Below are 21,838 nucleotides of genomic sequence, written 5' to 3'. Positions count from 1 at the left end.
TAGGAGAACTAACATTAATCAAACAAAATATGGAAATAGATGCTGATCCTACCGTAATCATGGGAATTTTGAGAGGAGACTTAGTATTGACTAATACCCATGACATCTTTTTCTACCCTCTACATCCTATCATGCTAAACCTTTGTAGTTCTCCAAAACTCAGAAATTCTGGACAACAGTGTCAAAAAATTAGACTTGTTTGTCCCAGCAGATGACAATCCAGAGACGCCTACCAACTATGAAGTAGTAGCACATAGTTACCAATGGGTTATAAGTCATGGCTAGCTGGAGGTATATAACACTCACCAACATCTAAATCTATGTGAGTCCACTCTATATCATCCTTATGGCATTCGAAAACTCTACATTAATATCTACAAACATTTAGAAGCCACGCTAACCAATGTGCAATACAATTGTGATGCTACCCACTCTATATCATCCTTATGGCATTCTAAAACTCTACATTAATATCTATAAACATTTAGAAGCCATGCTAACCAATGTGCAATACAATTGTGATGCTACCCACATAGAATATCCAGCTATCAATGCTGAAGAAATTCTAAATTTACAAGACTTTATTAAGTATCATAAGCCTAGCCACCCACCCCTAGCACAAGTCGAGAGGTCAAGAAAAATCTTCTTCATTTTCAAAATCAACCTACCCTGTCTATTCTAATGTCTCTAGTAAGCTACTTAACCCATATCCTAACGTGCCACCTACTAACACCTCTCAAGCTGACTACATTTTCTCATCTTTCTATCCTCATGAGATATATTTTCCCACTAACACTCTCGCCCCCCCCCCTCGAAGAGGTACTGGCACCTCACCCATCTCCAACATGGCACTCTCAAAGGGTACGAACCACCATCCCACAAGATAATCTTGAAGCATTTACTGATGATACCATCTTGGATTCTTTCTCAGCTATACAGAGTACGAGAAATCTTCTTTTGAAGCTAAATTGAATGTTCAAGGTACTCATGCAGATCATTCCATTTGAGCCTACATGCCAGAAGCATATTCAGAAATCACTCCAAAAAAATAGCATAATGTTCCATACCCTCTCCGCACCCCACGCCCTGACTTAGAAGAACTACTTCCATTGGGGCTGGAGAGGCTGGAGAGGGTACATTATGGGCAAATGTGGGAAAGCATACAAAGCTAGCAAATCATCACTTAGCTGATTTGCTTGAGATATGGATTGTTACATTCAATGATCAGCTACTGTTTCAGAAGATGGAGGAAAGAAATCTTGTGCAGACGAGAGGTGGCTACGTGACCATAATCACCAATGAAGAGCACCCACAACTGCAAGATTTTGGAATACAGCGAGACTAGAGAAAGGAGTACCTGGAAATTCCAGAATACAGCCAAGTGTACATGATCATGCCACCAACACTACCGGTCGATCCATTATACATGCCAGTTAAAAGAAGATGGACACACTACAGGAATTTCAGGAAGCCAAAAGGTGAAACTCACATGTGTGCTACAACTTCCCTATTTTTATACCAGCAACATTTGAAATCATTCAGGAACAAAGACAGTAGATACTTACATGGATTAGGGCATGGTGCAAAATCCGAGACCTCGCTACTATTGTATCTAGCTTCAGATTTTTGAAATTGGTGGTGGAGCCCTATGATGGCTATGAAGCAAAAAACCTGAAGTTCAACATGAACCAAGGACCATCAGATAGGGGAATCATGCTTTACTACCATCGACTCCAATGTCTTCCAGGCTACATGCATATCACTTTCAAAGACATGGTGGATACAAGATTCAGGACATCACATTCAGCATTCCGATGTACACTCAAGTAGCCCCAATCTCTCCAGGCGGAACTTCTAATGACATGAGTTCGGTGACCAGGTCTTAAGAGCTCAATAACAAGTTTTACAAACAAAACCTACATCAGGAAGAAAGGGGGGATGTTAATCCCATTTTGGATTAACAAACATGATCCTCCAATTGAGGACATTAATAAGTGTCATGAAACGGCACTATAAAAGTTGTATATTATGAGATATTGGCCACCCAAGGCCTAGTAAGTAAGTTTTGGGTGCCCAAGTGTGAATAAGGGCTAAATGTATAGAAGGCATTTTCTCATAATGAAAAGACACAATCCCCTTTGTGCTATAGAGAGCTCTCCCTTGTGTCTTGAGAGAGATTGAAGGAGAGAGAGCATTCTAGCATTGTGCCTCTTTTATGCTTGTGTGATTCATGCTTGTGTGAAGAGTGAGAGAGAGAGTGATTGCCTTATGCTATGGTGCGAGTGACTCTACGGTGACAGTGTGGAGGTGGATCTTAACAAGCAATCTTGGAGGCCTCAAGGGACTCAAGTTTGAAGCATTGGTAAGTGCCCTACGAGACAGTTGTGATCTATTGCTCATCCTTTAGGTGAATGTGTAGAGTTCCCTCTTGGAGGTGTGGTAGCCCCCCATAACATAGGATTAATGTGTTTGTTTAATCAGTTGTCTGAGTATGATATCATCAGGATTAATGTGTTTAATTAGTTGTGTGCACTAACTATAATTATTTTGGATATAGGCAAAGAATGATATCATCAAGATTAATGTGTTTAATTAGTTGTGTGCACTAACTATAATTATTTTGGATATAGGCAAAGAATGATTGGAAAATTATGAGTTCACCGTGAGTGGAACATGTGTTGGACCACTAGGAGATATTTTGGAAGACATGTGAACACCTTTTATGGTTTCATATTTAGGCGTCTAAAGATTAAGACCTTTGGGCTAAGCTTCCATACATTCATAGTGATGGATTTCTAGAGAAGAGGGTCATACACCATGATCCTTGGAAATCCTTACATGAGACGCACAAGGCTCGTTCATGATTGGGAAACCAATATACAAGGGTCATACACCATCATCCTTGAAAGCCTTACATAAGAGATGCAAGGCTCACTCATGTGATTGGGAAACTAATCATTATAAGGGTAACCAATCCTACACGTTAAATTCATGGTGATTGATTTTTAGAGAAGAGGCTCGTATACCATGATCCTTAGAAGGCCTTACATGAGAGGCATAAGGATAGTTCATAATTGGGAAACCAATCACTTATACATATTCAAGGGTAAAAAGTCCTTGAAAATAACTTAAAAATAGAGAAGACTCATCCCATGGGTAGATGAGGGATTCTTGCTACTGAGTCTGACATAACTGCTTAGACCACACTAATTTAAATCTGTAGAGCTTATAACAAGATGATGGATGGTGATGATGTGAACCAAGAATATGAGCCTCTCCGAGCGTGGTAACTCCAAGGATTGGATTCATGTTTTGGTGACCATGGACACTCTTCTATAGAGGCTTATATGATAGTAAGGTTTACATGATTAGATGGTACTAAAATCACATCCCTATTTATGATAATAATTCTTGATGCATTGGTTTGAAATAGAACAAAGTGTTGAGCTTGTTCCTCTCCTTGAGCTAGAGGTCTCCCCAGAAAGACCGCCTAGATGCACGGCCCGCCTTAGTTAACATATCGGGAGACTAGCCACAACATGTTGTCTTGGGAGACGTGGGCCTCATTAAGCCATCCACTCCACGCACTATCCATTAGCATAATAACCAATTCTTGGTAACCCCTGACACTCAACACTTCTCTCACCTCATTGCATTAACCACCCCTAAAACCATTATGGAGATCCAAAACCTTGAAGATGAATACCACCCCCAAACCTCAACCTCAAAAACCCTTCAGGGAGGTCACGAAGAAAGAGTAGGTAGTATACCTTGGCTAGAAGAAGGAGGAGTGAGTAACCAAGAGTACTACCGAGGCTATCTAAGGAAAGTACGATGCCGATGCCCAAGAGTACCTTGGCTAGCCAAGGAAAGTGGGTAGTATCCAAGAGTACCTTGGATAGAAGAAGGAGGAGTGGGTACCCAAGAAGGAGGAGTGGGTACCCAAGAAGAAGGAGTGGGTGTCCAAGAGTACCTTGGCTAGCCAAGGAAGGTGCAATGCCCATGCAAAGACCTTAGCTAGAAGAAGGAGGAGTGGGTACCCAAGAAAAAGGAGAAGTGGATAGTATCCAAGAGAACCTTGGATAGAAGAAGGTGGAGTGGTACCCAAGAAGAAGGAGTGGGTACCCAAGAAGAAGGAGTGGGTACCCTCTTATAGTGGGAAGTATCTAAGAGTACCTTGGATAGAAGAAGGAGGAGTGGGTACCCACAGAAGAAGGAGTGGGTACCCAAGGGTACCTTGGCTAGCCAAGGAAAGTGTGATGCCCATGCAAAGACCTTGGCTAGAAGAAGGAGGAGTGGGTACCCAAGAAGAAGGTGTAGTGGTACCCAAGAAGGAGTTGATACCTAAGAGTACCTTGGCTAGCCAAGAAGAAGGAGGAGTGGATACCTAAGAGAACTTTGACTAGCCAAGAAAAATATGATGCCTATATAGAGACCTAGAAGGCACCATCATTTAGCCATAAGCATACCTAGGAGCCAAGATTTGCCAAGCGGGAGCCCCATGCAACACATGTTTACCCAAACCCCCATTGGATCCTCATCTCAAGATGTTAGAAGATTAGGGGTTCTAGGACAGAAACCATTCCATTTGGGTCCTAAAGACCTTGACCTCTCCCCAATGTCCAAAGTCTAAGACCAAGAAGCATAGGGAAGGGAAGCCCTACATTTGGGTTCCAAATCATGAAAACCCACACCACAAGCCTCTGAAACCATGGCATACACCAAACCAAAGATGAAGTCCCAAATTCATGCAACCCCAAAGCTTAAAAGTAGTAATGGAGAGCAATGGGTTCCACCCCGACTCATGAGTTAACACCCCCCTTGAGAAAAGTCAGCATAAGAGTTTGTGGTGGTAGGCACCAAGTAGTAAAAGGTGGTACCTTGCCCATGTTTTGTGGCCTTACACATTGTGCCCCCATCAAAGAAGAGCCATCCATGGTATTAAACCCCAAAGAGTATTATGGCAATATATTTTAAGCTCTCTTAAAAACATTATTCTACCCTCTGAGATAATTCGGGGACGCTTGGATTATATTTGCATCAAGACAATCATGTTAATATCATGGGTGATGCCATTATAAATATTAATACGTTTGGTGTAGACGTATGGTTGGGGCCTCCAATCTTTGTTATAATTGGTTTGTATGGAAGGGTGATTCCTAGGTCACTTACGCCTAGCAAACATGTGTGTGGTTATGGTTTGTATACTTACGAAATTTTTTTTTAACCAATTTATTGTTGGTTATTTTATAGGTGAACAGGATTCAAAAGATTGGGGAGAATTCGTAGATTAATATTTGTTGGCACACCTTTTTGTAAACAAGCTTTGTATATACATGTGCTAGCTTGTGCACATTTTGATTTATTTTGGAAAGCCTTGGTTTATTAAGCTTAGAATTGAACTTTAACATTTTTATAAAGCGTGATATGCTTTAATCCTAGCCTCAATTTATGGACACTCTATTCTATTTTGAGCATAAGATATTGTTGTGTAAGTAAAATCATCTTTTTGTATTTTTGGAGGCTATGGCCTATTCTGAAATGAAGAATTACGTAAACTCATGTGTGGGGAGGAGGGGCCACACACATGAGGGGGGATTATTGCACCCACCAATGTTTGAGTTGTTATCTTGAGCTATGCATTTTTTATTTGTTATTTATTCAAATCTTGAATATGTTGAATTTATGGTCTTTTGATGAGTTATTTGGTTTGAATAATCTATTTTCTTACAAGTTCCTATTTTCTCTATTTTCCTATAATTGGATCCATGTCAAAGATATCCATGCATAGAGTTCCGTGTCACAGTTGAGTAATCCCAAGCCTCAAAAAATCACCACAACCCCACAACACCCATATGTGCCGCCACACTATAACACCAACTCATTAGCTAGAATTGAAAAGACAAGGTTAATCAAAGCTCAATCAAGCACCTTGGCAAAGCCCATGGCAGTGGCATCAAGGCTTTCATCAAGGATGGGCAAGTGTCTCTCCACCTTCGCTCAATAAGGCCACATGATATGCTAAAACCTTAAAACCCAATGCACATATGTAATGTAGCATTTTCTATTAATTGTACATACACATATACTATCTCTAGAATGGCTTTAAAAACTCAAAACTCAAAACAAAACTAAAAATGATAAAAAACTAAAAACAAGCACATGCATCTACGCCCATACATATGCACACTCTCTACACACGTGTGCACTCACACTCGCCGCTTATGCACCTACACATACATACATGCGTAGTCAGTCCCCTTCTAAAAAATGCCACCCTCAGGCCCTTGTAATTTTTCTCCCCCTTAGACCTTTTAAATTTCTTCACCCAATTTTTTAAAACATGCCCTCCCTTGGAGAAACTTTCTGGAGAAACTTTCAGCACACACAAAACTTGTTTTTTTTAAAAAGAAGTGTTGAATGTAAGCTCATGTGTTCCTTGTGGAAATGTAGGCTCACGTTCAATGCCACTTCTCACAAAAAAGGTTTTTTAAAAATATTTTTTTTTGGAAAAAAGTGCCATATGATGATGTAGGGTCACGTGCGCCACGTGGCAATGTAGGCTTACATGCTATTGAATCTTGCATTTTCAATGGATGCTTGCTAGAGAGGACTGGTTGTGATTTTTTTGGCTTGCATTAGCTTTCCCTTCATCCCCTGCTCTTTGTGAGATAGAACCATCATGAAAGACCATCTCTTCTTTCTTCCATCTAGGCATAGAGATCGCTCCCTTCACCCCTTTGACAAAGGAGCATTATGATGTAACAAGGGAGTGAGGATGTGGGGCAGACAAGGTAGTGCACCCTCATAGGGAAGACCTAATGATACGTGCTTCAATAAGGCTAAGGTAAGCTCTTTACTTGAACAAAGATATTAAAAGATAGCATAAATATGCTTAATAATTTTACCTTCAAGAAGACATGTACAAAAAAGTGTATCAACATATTTGAAAAAAGGTATATGACAATGAACTAAATACATATAGAAGAATCTTTTGTATTATATTTGTAGTGTACTTAAAAGAACTAGTTAAGGTATCTTTAAAGTAAAATTTTAAAACTAGAAAGTCTTTGTAAAAAGTGCCTAAATGATAATCATGCAAGACTATATTTTATAAACATTTTGGTAGTTATTATCAACAAATAGCTGTTTAAATCATTACTATTTGTTTCAATTAATAGCTTGTATTGGATAGTATTTCCACAAAAATAATTTCTTTAAAATAATATACTTAATGAGAAACTATTTTTTACAAACGTATGTCTCTAAATGCTATTATAAGTGGATTTTTATGCATTGAGAGTAGTGTAAACAATGATTTTAGTCATGGTGGGAGCCACAAAATCATGTCCTTGTGCTTTGAAGGGTATTCTTTTTTAGGTTTTTGAAAGAGAAGGTGTGCCAAATAATACCCACTAGATTTTAGGTTTTTAGGTTTTTAAAAGAGAAGGCGTGCCAAAGAATACCCACTAGATTGGTGATGTATCTTCCATTCTATGTGTTAAGTAATTTGTGCCAAAGAATACCCACTAGATTGGTGATGTATCTTCCATTCTATGTGTTAAGTAATTTATGCATGATGGTGGTCCCATCATTTTTCAGATAAGGTTTATTGGAAACTTGTTGAGGTTGTGTTACATTCTCATTGGCTGTTCGATAAAAACTTGGATGAGAAGAGGATCAAAACAAGGCTGACAATGACAATGACAATGACAATGACAATGACACACTAAGTTTTACAATTAGAGACACTCGGTATTAATTAAAAACAAAGGGCCCTCTAATCCCCTTGACTAATCAAGCTCCTAGTAGGACAATTTTATAGGAAGCCCCATATTCCATCTTGATCTCATTTAAAAATGAGTGTTGAAAAGGGATTGAGGGAGCTCTAATCCCGGCCCTGATTAGTCAAGCTCCTAGCAAGAACAATTTTATATAAAGCCTCAGATTCGATTCCATGTTGACTTCATTTTAAAATGCGTGTTTGGAGAAATAATGAAAAGGGATTGATGTAAGGTTTAATAAAAAATAAAAGGTTTTCGTGGAGAAAAGTTTGGAGGATATGCCGGCGAAGAAGAGTAAAGAAAGAAAGCAAGGAATATATTGGGGGTTGGGTGTACTCAAGTGGAAGGTGCGAGGAGACTGCACCACCGTGTAAAGCCCGTGCTATAAAAGCTCGTGCTGGAGGCGGTAATGGCAGCACAGGGAAGACAGTACTAGAAGAAGGTAGTAGAGAGAAGGCACTACTCTGTTAAGTATGCTGCCGCCCGCCCTGCTCAAAATTGTATGGAGATGGCCATCCCTGCTCAGCTCCATCCTGCCCAACTACATCCTCAGCTCAGCTACGCAAGTCGTCGGTGTCGCCGCCTCGTCTGCCACCACGCTTGCCAACTTGCCACCCCCGCCATCGCCTGTCGTCGCTCCGAACGCTGCATCACCCCCCCGTGACGACCTCCTTCGCCGTGCTTTCCAGCTCATCGACGCCAACGGAGACGGCCTTGTCAGCGCGGAAGAGCTGCAGCATCACTTGCACAAGCTTGGCTTGCTCGACGGATTGCCCCAAGAGCACCTCGCGTGGCTTGTGCAGTCGGCGTCGGCGAGCAATGGCGCTGGCCGTGGCGGCGGCGCCGGCCAGTTGCGATTCGAGGACTTCGAGCTTCTATACGAAGCTCTTTGCGAGAGGCCAGATGCACAAAACGGTGCTTCCGGCGTGAATAAGGTTAGCAACAGTAACGGAGATGATAGTGATAACGTTGTTGATCATGGACTGCAGGATGCTTTCCGTGTCTTTGACGTAGACGGTGACGGATTTATCTCCGTCGACGAGCTCCGGCGCGGCATGGGGTTTGCGGAATGCCAAGACCGAGCCTTCTGTGAGAGCATTGTGAGATCAGTGGACTCCAACTCCGACGGTTTCATTGACTTCTGTGAGTTCTGTCGCATGATGGCCTCGGAAACCAAAATTTAGACGTATTGTACATTGTGACCCATGTTAAAAATTAAAAAAACGCCTCTCGGTTCTATAATTACGTGCCAACACCTTTGAATTCAACCTTTGGTTGGGCTTTAGACTAGCAATCCTCCTAGGAGACCCTTCTTGTAATGCTTGTGCCAGGAGGCAATTAATGGCTCCACAAATCACTCGACCAATTTTGATAAGTGAAACAATCACAATATATATTAGTGTGTAAATAGTAAAGTTCTAATGGATGTAAAAATTAGCCTTTTTTAAATAGGTTTTGACCATTCTTTTTTTTTGGACAATTTTTTAGTGTGAATATGGGTGCCAAATTTTGTTTGGCAATTAATTAATTATTTGAAGAGAGGGAACCTTTGATATGGGACAATAGAAAGCTTAGACGTTAGACCTTAGGGTTATTTTTTTTAAATCGCTATGTCCGGAGTGTTCGGAGCATCGACTCTAGAGTATTTGGAGTCTTCGTTGAAGGCTTTAAAAGCGAGGTGTGGCCCCGCGTGCGTGCGTGCGCGTGCGCGCGTGTGTGTGTGTGTGTGTGTATGTGTGTGAGAGAGAGAGAGGATTCTGTGACGCGCTGTGTCATATTTTTTAAATAAAAAATCGAATAGTTGGCTGGGTCAAAAGCTATGAACATTAGAACCTTAATTAATTAATAGAGCTCGATTAATTAATTAATGGATGTAGCCCGAATATGTGAAGGTGGACTATGTTATTATGTGAATAGTATAGTTCTGGAGCTTGAGTGAGATAATGAAGGTGGACTATGTTATTGTGTGCTTGGTGGTCACTGTTCTATTGCCCCCTTTACCTTAAATGTAATATTAAATTAACTTAGTTGCTCCATCACTACTACATGTTAGCCTAATACCGGCGCTTATACCGACGTCATTCAACGGGGTCTAAAAAAGCCCCGTCATCGGTATAAACGCCGGTATAAGCGCTGGAACCACAGCGTCGGTATAAGCGTCGGGTATAATACCGGCGCCTATACCGGTGTCTATACCGACGCTCATCGGGGATAATACCGACGGCTATTCCGGCGTCTATACCGGTGCATATACCGGGGTGTATACCGGGCTTTATATCGACGCCAAAATCGAGTCTAGATATACTAATGAATATACCGACGCCAGTACCGGGGAATATACCGATGCTGTACCAGAAATTTTTTTTTGGACAGAATAACAGCAAACAGACAGCACCATTCTGTCTAAAATAGAGCACAAAAACAATCGTGCTCGTTTTTTTATTTTCCTGATCGACAAACAAGAAATTAAATTAAACATTAATACTCAAGAATGTTTTGATCATATACCATTAGTTTGAAGGTCATCTTACATCATGGTAATGCCTCCCAATTGACGGTCTCTCCTTCTTCTTCAAGCATCTCAAATAAGGCCACAAGGCCATGTTTGTGAGCGTACTTCTCCTCTCGCCTACTTGGTGGTGATTCATGGCCAACTCCTACACAAACGATTAACAATTATAACTTTTAGAAATCAACATTTAGCCCACATACATACATTTACATAAATAAAATTGCTACAAATACTTACGAATTCATGGCGCATGGTTTCGTAACCACCACTCCCAAGATGAGAAGCCCCTACTGTTTGGAGTCTTGCCCTTGCCGCCTCTCTTTGTTGTTGAAACCTCTCTGGTGTCTCGGTGAGCTCCTGAGCAATGGCTGCCCACTCCATCTAGCCAAACAGGTTTCTCTTCCCCCTCTCTAAATGCGTCCCTCGCATCTGACCTACGATGCCCCATCAAAATGCGAGCTGTATACTGTATCCACTCATTAGAGACAACATTCATAGGGTCAGATGGCTGAAACTCTTGCTTTATCTTTGTATTTATATAATTTTTCTTCCCCTTATCTTGCTGATCCCATTTAGTCATGACAGAGTCATGAAACTGTATAGTGCATAATTGTCGAATACGTGTCTTCATTGCCTTCCCTGCACTATTCATTATTGGTGCCCCATCCCTAATTGTGTATATCTTACTGTTGTCATGGTCATGTGCACCCCAGGGAGTGGAAGGTGACCCTATGGGTGTGCTATCAATAGATGAGAGCGAAGGACGACGCTCACGTGGTGGTGGTGTCACAGCATCTGTGGCACTACCACCACAACAACCTCCCCCTGAAGACCTACTACGTGAGCGCCGTCTATGTGAAGAGGTGGTAGATCGAGCTGTAAGAGGAGTGGAAGGCTGTGTGGTATGAGGTGTGGGAGCTGCTGTCGTACCCACAGGTGTGGGAACTGGCGTCGGGAAGCCAGATGGTGAGGCAGATGTCCCTGCTCCAGAACCCCAATAACTCTGAGCCATGGCTCTCTGCTCTGGAGTCATGGACGAAAGAAAACCATATAACTGCTGGGGACTCATGCCCTGCGGTGTAGGATTAAATGAGAAATCAAGACTGTAGTCGTAGGGCGGTGAGTCACCCATGGCCTGTTGGATAAAAAACCATATGACAAACTTGTGCGAAATGAAAATTACACGGTAAACAATGAAAGAACCATATGACAAACATTAACAATGATAAACAACATTGGTAAAACTATATCAACTTGCTCCTACAGTAGTGATTATGATGGTAAACATTAACAATGGTAAACAATCAATGTCATAAAACCATTACAAATATGTCATAACTATTTGCATAATCATTAAGATACATCATTTTAAAAATCATTATCTATTCTATCATCCTCATTAAGATCAGTAGCCCCAAAGAGATCTATGTCTATGTACATTTCAGCATCCTCATCATTAAAAGTCCCTTGATGAAGGATGTCTTCATCATCTATGTCTTCTTCCTCAACATGTTTTTCAGCTTCCTTGGTTTGCACCTCTTCATTTGGATCTTGCTCTAATTGCTTCTCTTCATTTGCTTGCTCCTCTTCATTGTTGATATCGGCTTGTTCTTGCTGCTCTCCACCACCCTGTGTATCCACATCACCTTGTTGTAGCTTAAATTATTCAAAAATTTGCTTACTGCGGGGGGGCGACTTGAACCACAAACAGCCAGCGTGGATCTTTTGGATCCGCTTTAAAGACAACCTGCTCACAATGCTCTGGGTGCACAAAAGTATCTTGCTGATCGGTCCATACCTTTGTGGAGTCCACTTGGATGAGGCCACTCTTGTCTCTACGTACAGTTGCATGTGGCCCATTCATGATTACCTTGAACCACTTCACATCAAAGATAAACTTCTGAAGCCAACCTTTAATATATCTTGAATGGTTCCAAAGTAATCAAGCATTCCAGTAATTGTATTATCATCACTTGCACTTGCACGACTTTCTTGAACAAACTGTGCTGTGACACCACAATCAAAGGTTGCTCTTCTTTGGTCTATTCGTTCTACTCGAAAATGACGTCCATGTGACCAAAACGCCCCATATTTGTGAATCATACTACAAATAGCACAAAAAGATTGTTGATGGAGAATCAAACACTGAGACATGTAGAGAAAAAAAAGAGAGACATGTAGAACTTAAACACTTACATGCCAATCGCATCCTTTTGTAAGCTCCTCCTCCTCCTCTGTTATAGTTAAACCAGCACGTTTGGCTTCTAAAATTGTAGCTTCAAGCCATCTACCTGTGGGAAAGTCCGAAAGAGCTTGCATACCTTCTGGATATGGGAGATTTCTTGTAGTGCGATTCCTTCTGAAACTTAAACGATCTTGTACTCACTGTCGCTTGAGAGTTTCATATGTCTCAATCCACTTCTCCATTACATGAGAGTTCAAGATGCAAAATTTGTTGATTTTTTCCCTCAAATTGTTATCCATCTTTCTCTTAATGCCTTGGCCTTAAGGTTCCTCACCAATGACTCGCCTGTTAGACTCTTGAGACCATAGTCGAGGTATCTCTGGATCTGGGGAACTTAAATATTCAGTGATGTAAACAAGGGACTCTTGTATCAGCCACCCTTCTGACATACTACCCTCTGGGCGAGCCATTTGGCGAACAAATCCCTTTAATGTCTTCATAAACCTCTCCAAAAAGAACATCCATCTTGAATGGACTGTTCGAGCAACTGCAACCTCATCTACAACATGAACTAGCAGATGCATCTGGATTGTTAATAAACTTGTAGGGAAAAACTTCTCTACCATGCAGACTGCCTCTATGGAGTTTAAACGCGCTGTCTCCAAAGTGTCTCTCTTTATCTCTTTTGAAGAAATCCAGCGCACCAATGTGCCAATCTTATAGATAGTACTCTAATGTCTTTAGTGAGGCAATCTTTTATTGCTATGGGTAGCACAAATTGTAGAAACTTGTGCCAATCATGACTCTTGAGGCCACTAAGATCATCATCCTTTGTAAATGCACTTTTCAAGCAATGCATACAACCTGTAGGAGTCCGAAACTCTGAAATTGTCCTCTTGACTTGTTGTTCCTCCATCTTGCTCAAAACCCATGGGGCTCTTGGAAGTAGCACCTTTCCATTGGGTCTAGTGCGAGCCCACAACTCTTGCATGCAACCAATCTCTTCCAAGTCATCCCTTTGGCCTTTAGTCTCCTTTTTTCCTGTCAACATGGTCTTCCACAGAATGTCAGCTACATTATTGAAAATATGCATCGGCGGGTCAAGCAAATGGTTTATAAGGAGATCACCCCAATAGGGGAGTTGGTGAAAGATAGAGAGCCTCTTCATCCCAAGACATGCCAAGTTGCCACATTCCTCCCATTTGATCTTCCAATCGCTTGCCTTCAATGCACTTGTTGGAGGAGGTCTTCCTAGATTACCATCCCGCAATTCATGATTTTCTGGAAGATACCTAACATGTCCTTGGTAGACATTCTTTCATAATGCTTTTGAGTATCTTGAATCAAGTCGAGGACCACATACATGACATGCATTGTAACCCGATATAGACAAACCTGAGCATTCTCCATAGCCAGACTAATCATGCATTGTCCACATGAGAATACCTTGCACAGTTGTAAGTCTTTGGCCACTCTGCTGCTTTGACATGTCCACTTCAATTCCGTTCCACAAGATGCGTAACTCATCAATAAGTGGTGCCAAATATACATCCATGTTCTTCACCTTGTACTTTCCTGGAACTATTAATGAGAGCAACAAATGACCTTTATTTATTGCTAACCATGGCGGAAGATTATAATTCACAAGGCAAACAGGCCATGTGCTCCATGAAGAGCTCCTTAAACCAAAAGGGTTTACTCCATCCATTGCTAGGCCAAGACGGAGGTTTCGAGGTTCTTCCTTAAAAGCCGGCCATTTCTCTTCAATGTGTCTCCATGCGGGTGAGTCAGCAGGCACACGCATCACTTCATCTGTGGATCGAGTTGTGGCATGCCATGTCATCAAGCTTGCTATAGATTTGCACCTGAACATGCTTTTTATTCTTGGGATGATTGGAAAGTGCCTGAGAACCTTTACCGGGACAGCTTCCCCTTGAACATCTTCTCTATATCTGCTAGAGCCACAATGGGGACATTCTTGCAAATGCTCATATTCATGGCGGAAAAGGCAACAATCATTGCGACAAGCATGAATATTATTGTAATCCATGCCTATGGATTTCAATAACTTCTTGGCATCTGCACGATGGCAACAATCATTGCGACAAGCATGAATATTATTGTAATCCATGCCTATGGAGGCATCTCGTTGCCATGGGGCAATATCTGGTCTTTCAAAAGCCTGCAAGTATGGCAATATCTGATCGTTACTATTAAGATTTTCTCAAATACAAGTTGATAATTTATCATTTCAACAGTAGGTGTAATCTCCAAAAAAAGTCCTTACTTGAATAGTTCAGTGACACTTGTATTAGACCATCCAAAAATTGACTGCAAATTTAGCATCGTAAGAGATGCACGCAATACAGATATGTTGGCACCATTGTATAATGGAAGGCGTGCAAGTTTACGCATGGCCTTTTCCTCTGGTTCATAATTTGACCGTTGAGAATGTCGTGGTTGATGATCTTCATGTTCATGCTCCTCGAAGAGAGCTTCTTGTTGCTCGATGAAGGCATCCAACATTTCTTCCATTGGACCTTCTTCCATTCCCTCGGGTGCTGTTAATTGAGCTCCATCTGTCACTCCCTCCTGCGATATCCTCATCCTTTGTTGGGGACGAGAATTCACAGGCGCAATGTTATCAAGATGCGGCTACACACTTGCTTGGTTGTACGATTGAAATTGTAAATTTGGCAAGCGCTCCATTGGAAATATGCCAGCGTCATGAACATGCTGGTTGCAAATCCTTCATTTTCGAAAGATTTGGTACTTACATCGCATGCATGGACACGCTATTCTCTCTTCAAGATTGAGAGGCTCCATCTAGCAGGATAACATGTATATGCAGCTCATTAAACACAAATCATTATGCATTACACAAAGCACTATGTAAACCATAAAACAGGGCTTCTTTTCCCCAGCCGTGAGGGAGGTTTTAAAAAATAACATTTAAAGCGTCAAACGGGCTTCTTTTCCCCAACCGTTGAGGGAGACTTTAAAAATATTTAAAAAAGCGTCAAACGAGCTTCTTTTCCCCAGCCGTTGAGGGAGATTTTAAAAATAACTTATACATTAGCTTATCTTCTCTCCATACAAAATTAAGATGAATTTGAACAAGGATGGAGAGAGAAGCTATCTCTATTCATAAATAGCTATTTATAAAGGCCTTATGCAAAAATCTAAATGCATAGATTCTGTAAATAGAGCCTACACATTGAGCTCTATACGTAAGTCTTATGCAAGCTTTATGAATAAGGTTTATGCAATCGTATGCATAGTAAGGCTTGTAAGCCTTAAGTATAAGCTTGCATAATAAGGCTGCAAGACTTATGCATAAGCTCTATGCATAAGCCAACTGCATAAGTCTTATGCATAAGCTCTATGCATAAGCCTTATGCATAAGCCATATGCATAAGCTCTATGCATAAGCCATATGCATAAGTCTTATGCATAAGTCTTATGCATAAGCTCTATGCAAGACTTATGCATAAGCTCTATGCATAAGCTCTATGCTATAAGCTCTATGCATAAGCTCTATGCTATAAGCCTTATGCACTATGCTAACCCTTAATCCCATCACCCACAATGGTGTAATAAACATGATCTTGTTTTACATGGATAAGAGATCTTACCTTGATAACATATATAAACTCTATGAATAAAGAGAATACCGTATGCATAGAAAAACAGAGCATAAGAAATATATGTTATATGTATAAGAGAGTATAAACATTCAAAAAGCTTATGCTTTCCATCCATGCAAGACACTCTACATCAAAAAAAGCTTTATGCAAAAAAACATAACGCATGTGAAGCCTTATGCATAAAGCTCATCCATAAGATTTATACATAAAACATTATGTATTAAGCTTTATGCATAGATCTTAATTCATGCATTCAGCTAGATTCATATAGCTCTAGATGCATAAACTCTAGATTCATATAGCTCTAGATGCATAAACTCTATGTATAGAGCTTGCATAAGCTTACAAGCCCTATGTATAGAGCTTTCATAATCTTACAACCTCTATGTATAAAGCCTATACATAGAGCATATGCATTGAGCTTTTACAAGAAGGCTATGCATAGAGCTTTCAACAAGAAGGCTATGCAAGCTCTATGTACAATGTCCATGCAAGCTTTCAAGAAACCTATGCATAGAGATTTTATAAGCTTGCAAACTCTATGCATAAAGCCTATGCATAGAGCTTATGCATAGAGATTTCACAAGCTCGCAAGCTCTATGAATAGAGCTTATGCATAAAGCTTGCAAGAAGGCTATGCATAGAGATTGCAAGCTTATGATAGGTTTTATGCATAGATATTGAATTAATCCTATGTATAAGCTTACAAGAACCCTAAACTAACCCTAAACCATAAAACAGGGATGCAATAATACATAGAAAAAAGCATAAACAAGAAAAATCGAAAGAGGATCTACCTCTTTTTTGCGAAGCTGAAGGAGAGGATTGGTGAAAGATTGGTGAAAGAGCTGCAAAACAAAATATTAAACAAAATAATTAGCAAATTAAACACAAGAATAAGAACTAATACAAAACCCTAAAATCTCTATGCATGCATTAGGAGATCTATGCATACATAGAGAGCTCTCAACATGCATAGAGAGCCAAAAAAACACAAAACCCTAAACGTCCTAATTCTTAAATTAAAAAGTAAAAGCAAGAACATATTAGGAGAAGGAGAAGAGGAGAAAAGAAGAAAGAAGGAGAAAAGAGGAGAGAGGAAAAAAAGAGGAGAGGGAGAGAAAGAGACGTTGCATACCTTCTCTGCAACGCTGCGAAAAAATCAGAAAATACGCTCTCGGCTGTAAAAAACTTATGAGCGTCGATATATGCTCCGGAATATGCGTCGGTATATGCTTCGGAATATGCATCGGTATATGCTTCGGAATAACCGTCGGTATGTACTTCGGTATACGCGTCAGTAAACGAAAATTTGAAAATACCCCGCTCGACTTGTCTCCTCCAACATTACGACGGGCATACCGACGTTCGACATTTGCGTCGGTATTTTAGCGTCGGTATGCCCTCAAGCTCTTGTAATGCATGTAGAAAAACACATTCTTCATCGCTCATGATTGTGGGTGTGCTAAAAAAATCTATATGTTTTTAATAAAAAGTTTGAGCTAAAATTAAAGGATAACTTTTTGTAAAAAATGTTGTTATGTTGATCAATTAGTTATTTATTATAAAAGCTTCAAATCATCTCAACTCAATTCCAAATTTATAAAGATGGACCACCCTTGATTTGGAAAACTAGTTATTAAAAATAAGTTGTCGAAGAGACAAAAGGTCTTCCTATTGTTTGTATTAGAAATAATTAAGTCTCTATGTATTTTGACTTTGTCTTTCTTAAGTGGTTACTTTTAGGCATAATCTTTGCATATAATCTTTTCTTAAATGGTTACTGTACTTTTAGCATAATCTAAGTTACATGTAATATTTATGTATTATACATTTTTATTTTTTTCTTAAATGTTACTTTTAGGCATAATCTTTGCATCAATAATCTTTTCTTAAATGGTTACTTTACTTTTAGGCATAATCTTTTCATGTAATCTTTTCTTAAATGGTTAAGTCTTTACTTTTAGGCATAATCTTTACATGTAATATTTATATAGTATATAGTTTTAGAAAGTTTTTTAACAATCATGAGATCAATTAATGCACTTCCTTTGATATAGTCAACTAGATGACAAATAGTTAAGCTTCTTAATCCCAAGTTATCTAACCACCAATCTTATCTATATAAGAATACAAAGGGAGAAAGGACATGAAAAATTGGTTATTTTTATGCAGTCCACACATTTTTTTATTCAAAGAACTAGATGATAAGAAAACATAGAGACAGAAAAAGTGAGGCCATGCCAAAATGGTCAAGATTGTCCACAATATCATATATCCTTTCCATGAAATTTGTGGATAAACATGACCATTTTAAAGTCACACATTCATACATAAGCATTGCCATATGAAATTACTATACACTTAGCTTTTATTCACATATGATTCAGGAGGGTGAAGGAACTAGGGCCATGCAAAAGTCCATATCTAGCCATACACTTACATTTTATTCATATATGATTCAAGAGGGTGAAGGAACTAGGGCCATGCAAAAGTCCATACCTATCCAAATTTGCACCAATCTTGGTTTGAATAACTAGATGGGGCATTAAAAAAAAAGAACCTTCTTTCTATCAAACCATGTAGTTATATTTCATATACTTGTAATTTCATTTATGCAAAAAGAAAAAGGAAGAGGGTCCATGTCATTGTGGTCATTTTTATCCATGATAATAACTCCTCTTTATTCTTTTGTTTTTTGGAATAAAGTAATTATAAATAACTCTCCTATTTCCCATGATTAGCATGCTCTCTCTCTCTCTCTCTCTCTCTCTCTCTCTCTCTCTCTCTCTCTCTCTCTCTCTCTCTCTCTCTCTCTCTCTCTCTCTCTCCTTTTTACTATTATCTCCTCTCTTTTGTGTGTAGCATTTGTGTGAGACCCTCGCTCCCTCCGCGATGCCCCCTCCGAGGACGTTGGCGGCGGAAGTAGCGTCAGTCTCTCGCACGGGGACAGGGATCCACACTCGGGGCCTCACCCACGGATATCCGGACAAGAGACTAACTTGACGGTTCCTCCGAAATCGAACTCGAAAAAACTTTCCTTGCCCGGAAGGCACAAGCGATTCCACCAGGAAAATCATCTAATGGGAGAATTGATCTAACGAGTCAAAGTCTTAACTAACTAAACTGAGCCGACCAAACCCGAAAGTCACATGGTCAGATCAAGGAAGAGACTTACACTTGGTCCATAGAATCACTGCTTTTTTTCTCCTTTATCGAGACACAACCGTTGATTCCCTCCCAGAGAACAATGGTCTTCTTAGGACTTATTCTAACTAACATAACTTAATCGTAACTATTTGTATCGTAGGAATCCCCCAATCTAGTCTAACCCCCCAACTGGGGCATGGGTTAGCCAACCACTGTATTGGTGGGATTCCTTTATAAAAATTTGGTTATGTTTTGCCCAAGTACTGAGGAAAAGAGTTTCCAAGCCCCCTAGCCGGCGTTTCAAGCAAAATTCAAGATAGTCATACCACTTACACACCCAATATGAAATTGCTATTTTAACAGATTTGGCTGTCTTTAAAACAATCTTTCAATGAAATCATAGTATTACTGATCATAATCCTCCAAAATATTGAGTCCATTGTTTTACAAAATATATCATCTGGACTCTCCGTTGAAGACCAGCTGGTCAACCAACGAGATCCAATATCAAAATTCCATTCACAAAAGTCATTCTTTTCAGTTCATCCATATCTTCCTCGACGTACACATGGGTGTCCTAGCAACCGCGAGCCCATGCATCACCTGGTCAGAACCCTCTAGGATCCTACTTAGTTGTTCTAGCACTTCACTCAGGGACCGCTTCGTCAGTCCTTGCCCATCGTACCGAAAGCACACCATTTTAACTAGACCGAGGCTGGTCAAGACCTCGGCAGGTTTTGCTGCAAACAACATCTCTCGACGACTCCTTGCCAACTATTGCAACGAGTCTCTCCTTAGTTAAGCACATACCAAATGCTTCCTCCAGCATTCTAGCATAAAACAATCCTTTAATAAAGAAAACAGAGGTTCTATGCAAGTAAAATTCCCAGTTTGAGATTCGTTCCACAAAACCCTTTTTCTTTAATCCAGATTTTCTTAATGAGAATCATTGATCTCACATCAGGGTAACCTACCCATCATGTGATTGAATTTTCACTAGATTCTTGGTGATTTTGGTTAAGGGAAAACTATGCTAATTCAATGGTAGTCTATTCTTTGTGTCAAGAATTGGAATTGGTCATGATGTTTTTGCTTAGGCAATTAATTTCCTGGTCACTATTCTTACAGTCGTGGTCTAACCAAAATTATTCGATTTACTTCTAACTTTGATTCCAAGGATTTTCTTCAGATAAACATCTACTGAACTTCTAACTGTAAAGAAAATTCCAACTTTATAAATTTCATTCCTTCCTAACCATAATAGATTAAGATATCATTCTATATGAGAATATCAGATTTTTTAATAAAAATACTCTTCCTCCATTAATCTAATTTTGGGTAATCCACATAAAATATCCAAGAATATTCTTTCTACCAATTTAATTAACCCTAATTTTCTAAGTGAAATTATGGTGAAAATTTCTCTTTTGTCACCAAAATTTAATTTAAACCTTTCTCTACTTAAAATACCATAAATATTCTTCTTTTAATTAAATACAAATATCTATTTTTTGAATATGCCTAAAATTTTTCTTTTTGTATTTAAATGATTGAATTCCAAATGTCATGGGAATTCCTCTTTTATCATTTAAAAATTATTATAAATAAAATAAATTTATCTAAAATTTCTCTTTTTTAAAAATTAAATAAAATATCCAATATTTCAAATATGCCACAAATTCCTCTTTTTGTATTTAAATGATTAAATTCCAAATGTCATGGGAATTCCTCTTTTATCATTTAAAAATTCTTATACATAAAATAAATTTATCTAAAATTTCTCTTTTTTTAAATTAAATAAAATATCCGTTATTTTAAATATGCCAAAAATCCTCTTTTTGTATTTAAATGATTTAATTCCAAATGTCATGAAAATTTCTCTTTTATCATTTAAATTTTTTTATGCATAAAACAAATTTAACTAAAATTTCTCTTTTCTTTTAATTAAATATTTATGCATAAATACTAAAAATTTATTTCACATGAATATGATGAAAATCATTCTTTTTACATGGGATGTCCAATCCTAGAATATGGTAGGAAGTCCTCTTTTAGCATTATGCATAAAAATAAGATATGTATTATTTTTTGAAAATTTTGCCATAGCTTTGCTACTATTACTGATAATTTTTAATTTTTTTCATAAAAGAATAAAACATTGTAATGCAATTATGATAGAAGATCTATTCTTAAGCTTAAATCTAAACTATGAATTTAAATCATAATTTTAACCATAATCATGAACTTCTACTAAATTAAGCTATTTTGTAAGATTCCTCCCTCCAGCTTTTAAGGTAAAAAGGTGTAAGAACCTCCCCTTCTATTCTTGTAATTATTCCCCTCTCTGAAATAGAAGAAAGATCTTGTTTTACCCTGTTTTGGCCTAGAGAGAGAAAATGTCTAGGGAGAGGTAATCCAAAATTGAGATATCTTTGGATATAAAAATCCTTCTAGTGTCTAAAATAGTTTCCCTTGAAACAGAAGTTCAAAATGAACTTTCCAATGTGCATTAGGAATCAATTAAAAATGATATAAGGGACCTTAGTCTAAGGGTCTAGAT

General features: G+C 39.0%; 1 protein-coding gene across 1 annotated transcript; it reads left to right on the top strand.

Moving 5' to 3' along the window:
* Nucleotides 1–8,119: 8,119 nt before the first annotated feature.
* Nucleotides 8,120–9,227, top strand: LOC147614892 (putative calcium-binding protein CML32). Its single transcript, XM_086779799.1, has one exon. It carries the CDS (start codon nt 8,258–8,260, stop codon nt 8,966–8,968), a length of 711 nt encoding a protein of 236 aa, XP_086635925.1. The 5' UTR covers nt 8,120–8,257; the 3' UTR covers nt 8,969–9,227.
* Nucleotides 9,228–21,838: the final 12,611 nt, after the last annotated feature.

The sequence above is a fragment of the Cibotium barometz genome, chromosome 41, assembly GCF_041138505.1.
Source record: "Cibotium barometz isolate CiBa-2024 chromosome 41, ASM4113850v1, whole genome shotgun sequence".
Lineage (NCBI taxonomy): Eukaryota > Viridiplantae > Streptophyta > Polypodiopsida > Cyatheales > Cibotiaceae > Cibotium > Cibotium barometz.
Note: the sequence above shows the minus strand (reverse complement) of the source record. Positions and strands in the feature narration are given on the sequence as shown.

What these genes read in the sequence shown, in the direction of transcription:
- LOC147614892 (XM_086779799.1), top strand. Translation starts at nt 8,258, where the DNA reads ATGCTGCCGCCCGCCCTGCTCAAAATTGTATGGAGATGGCCATCCCTG.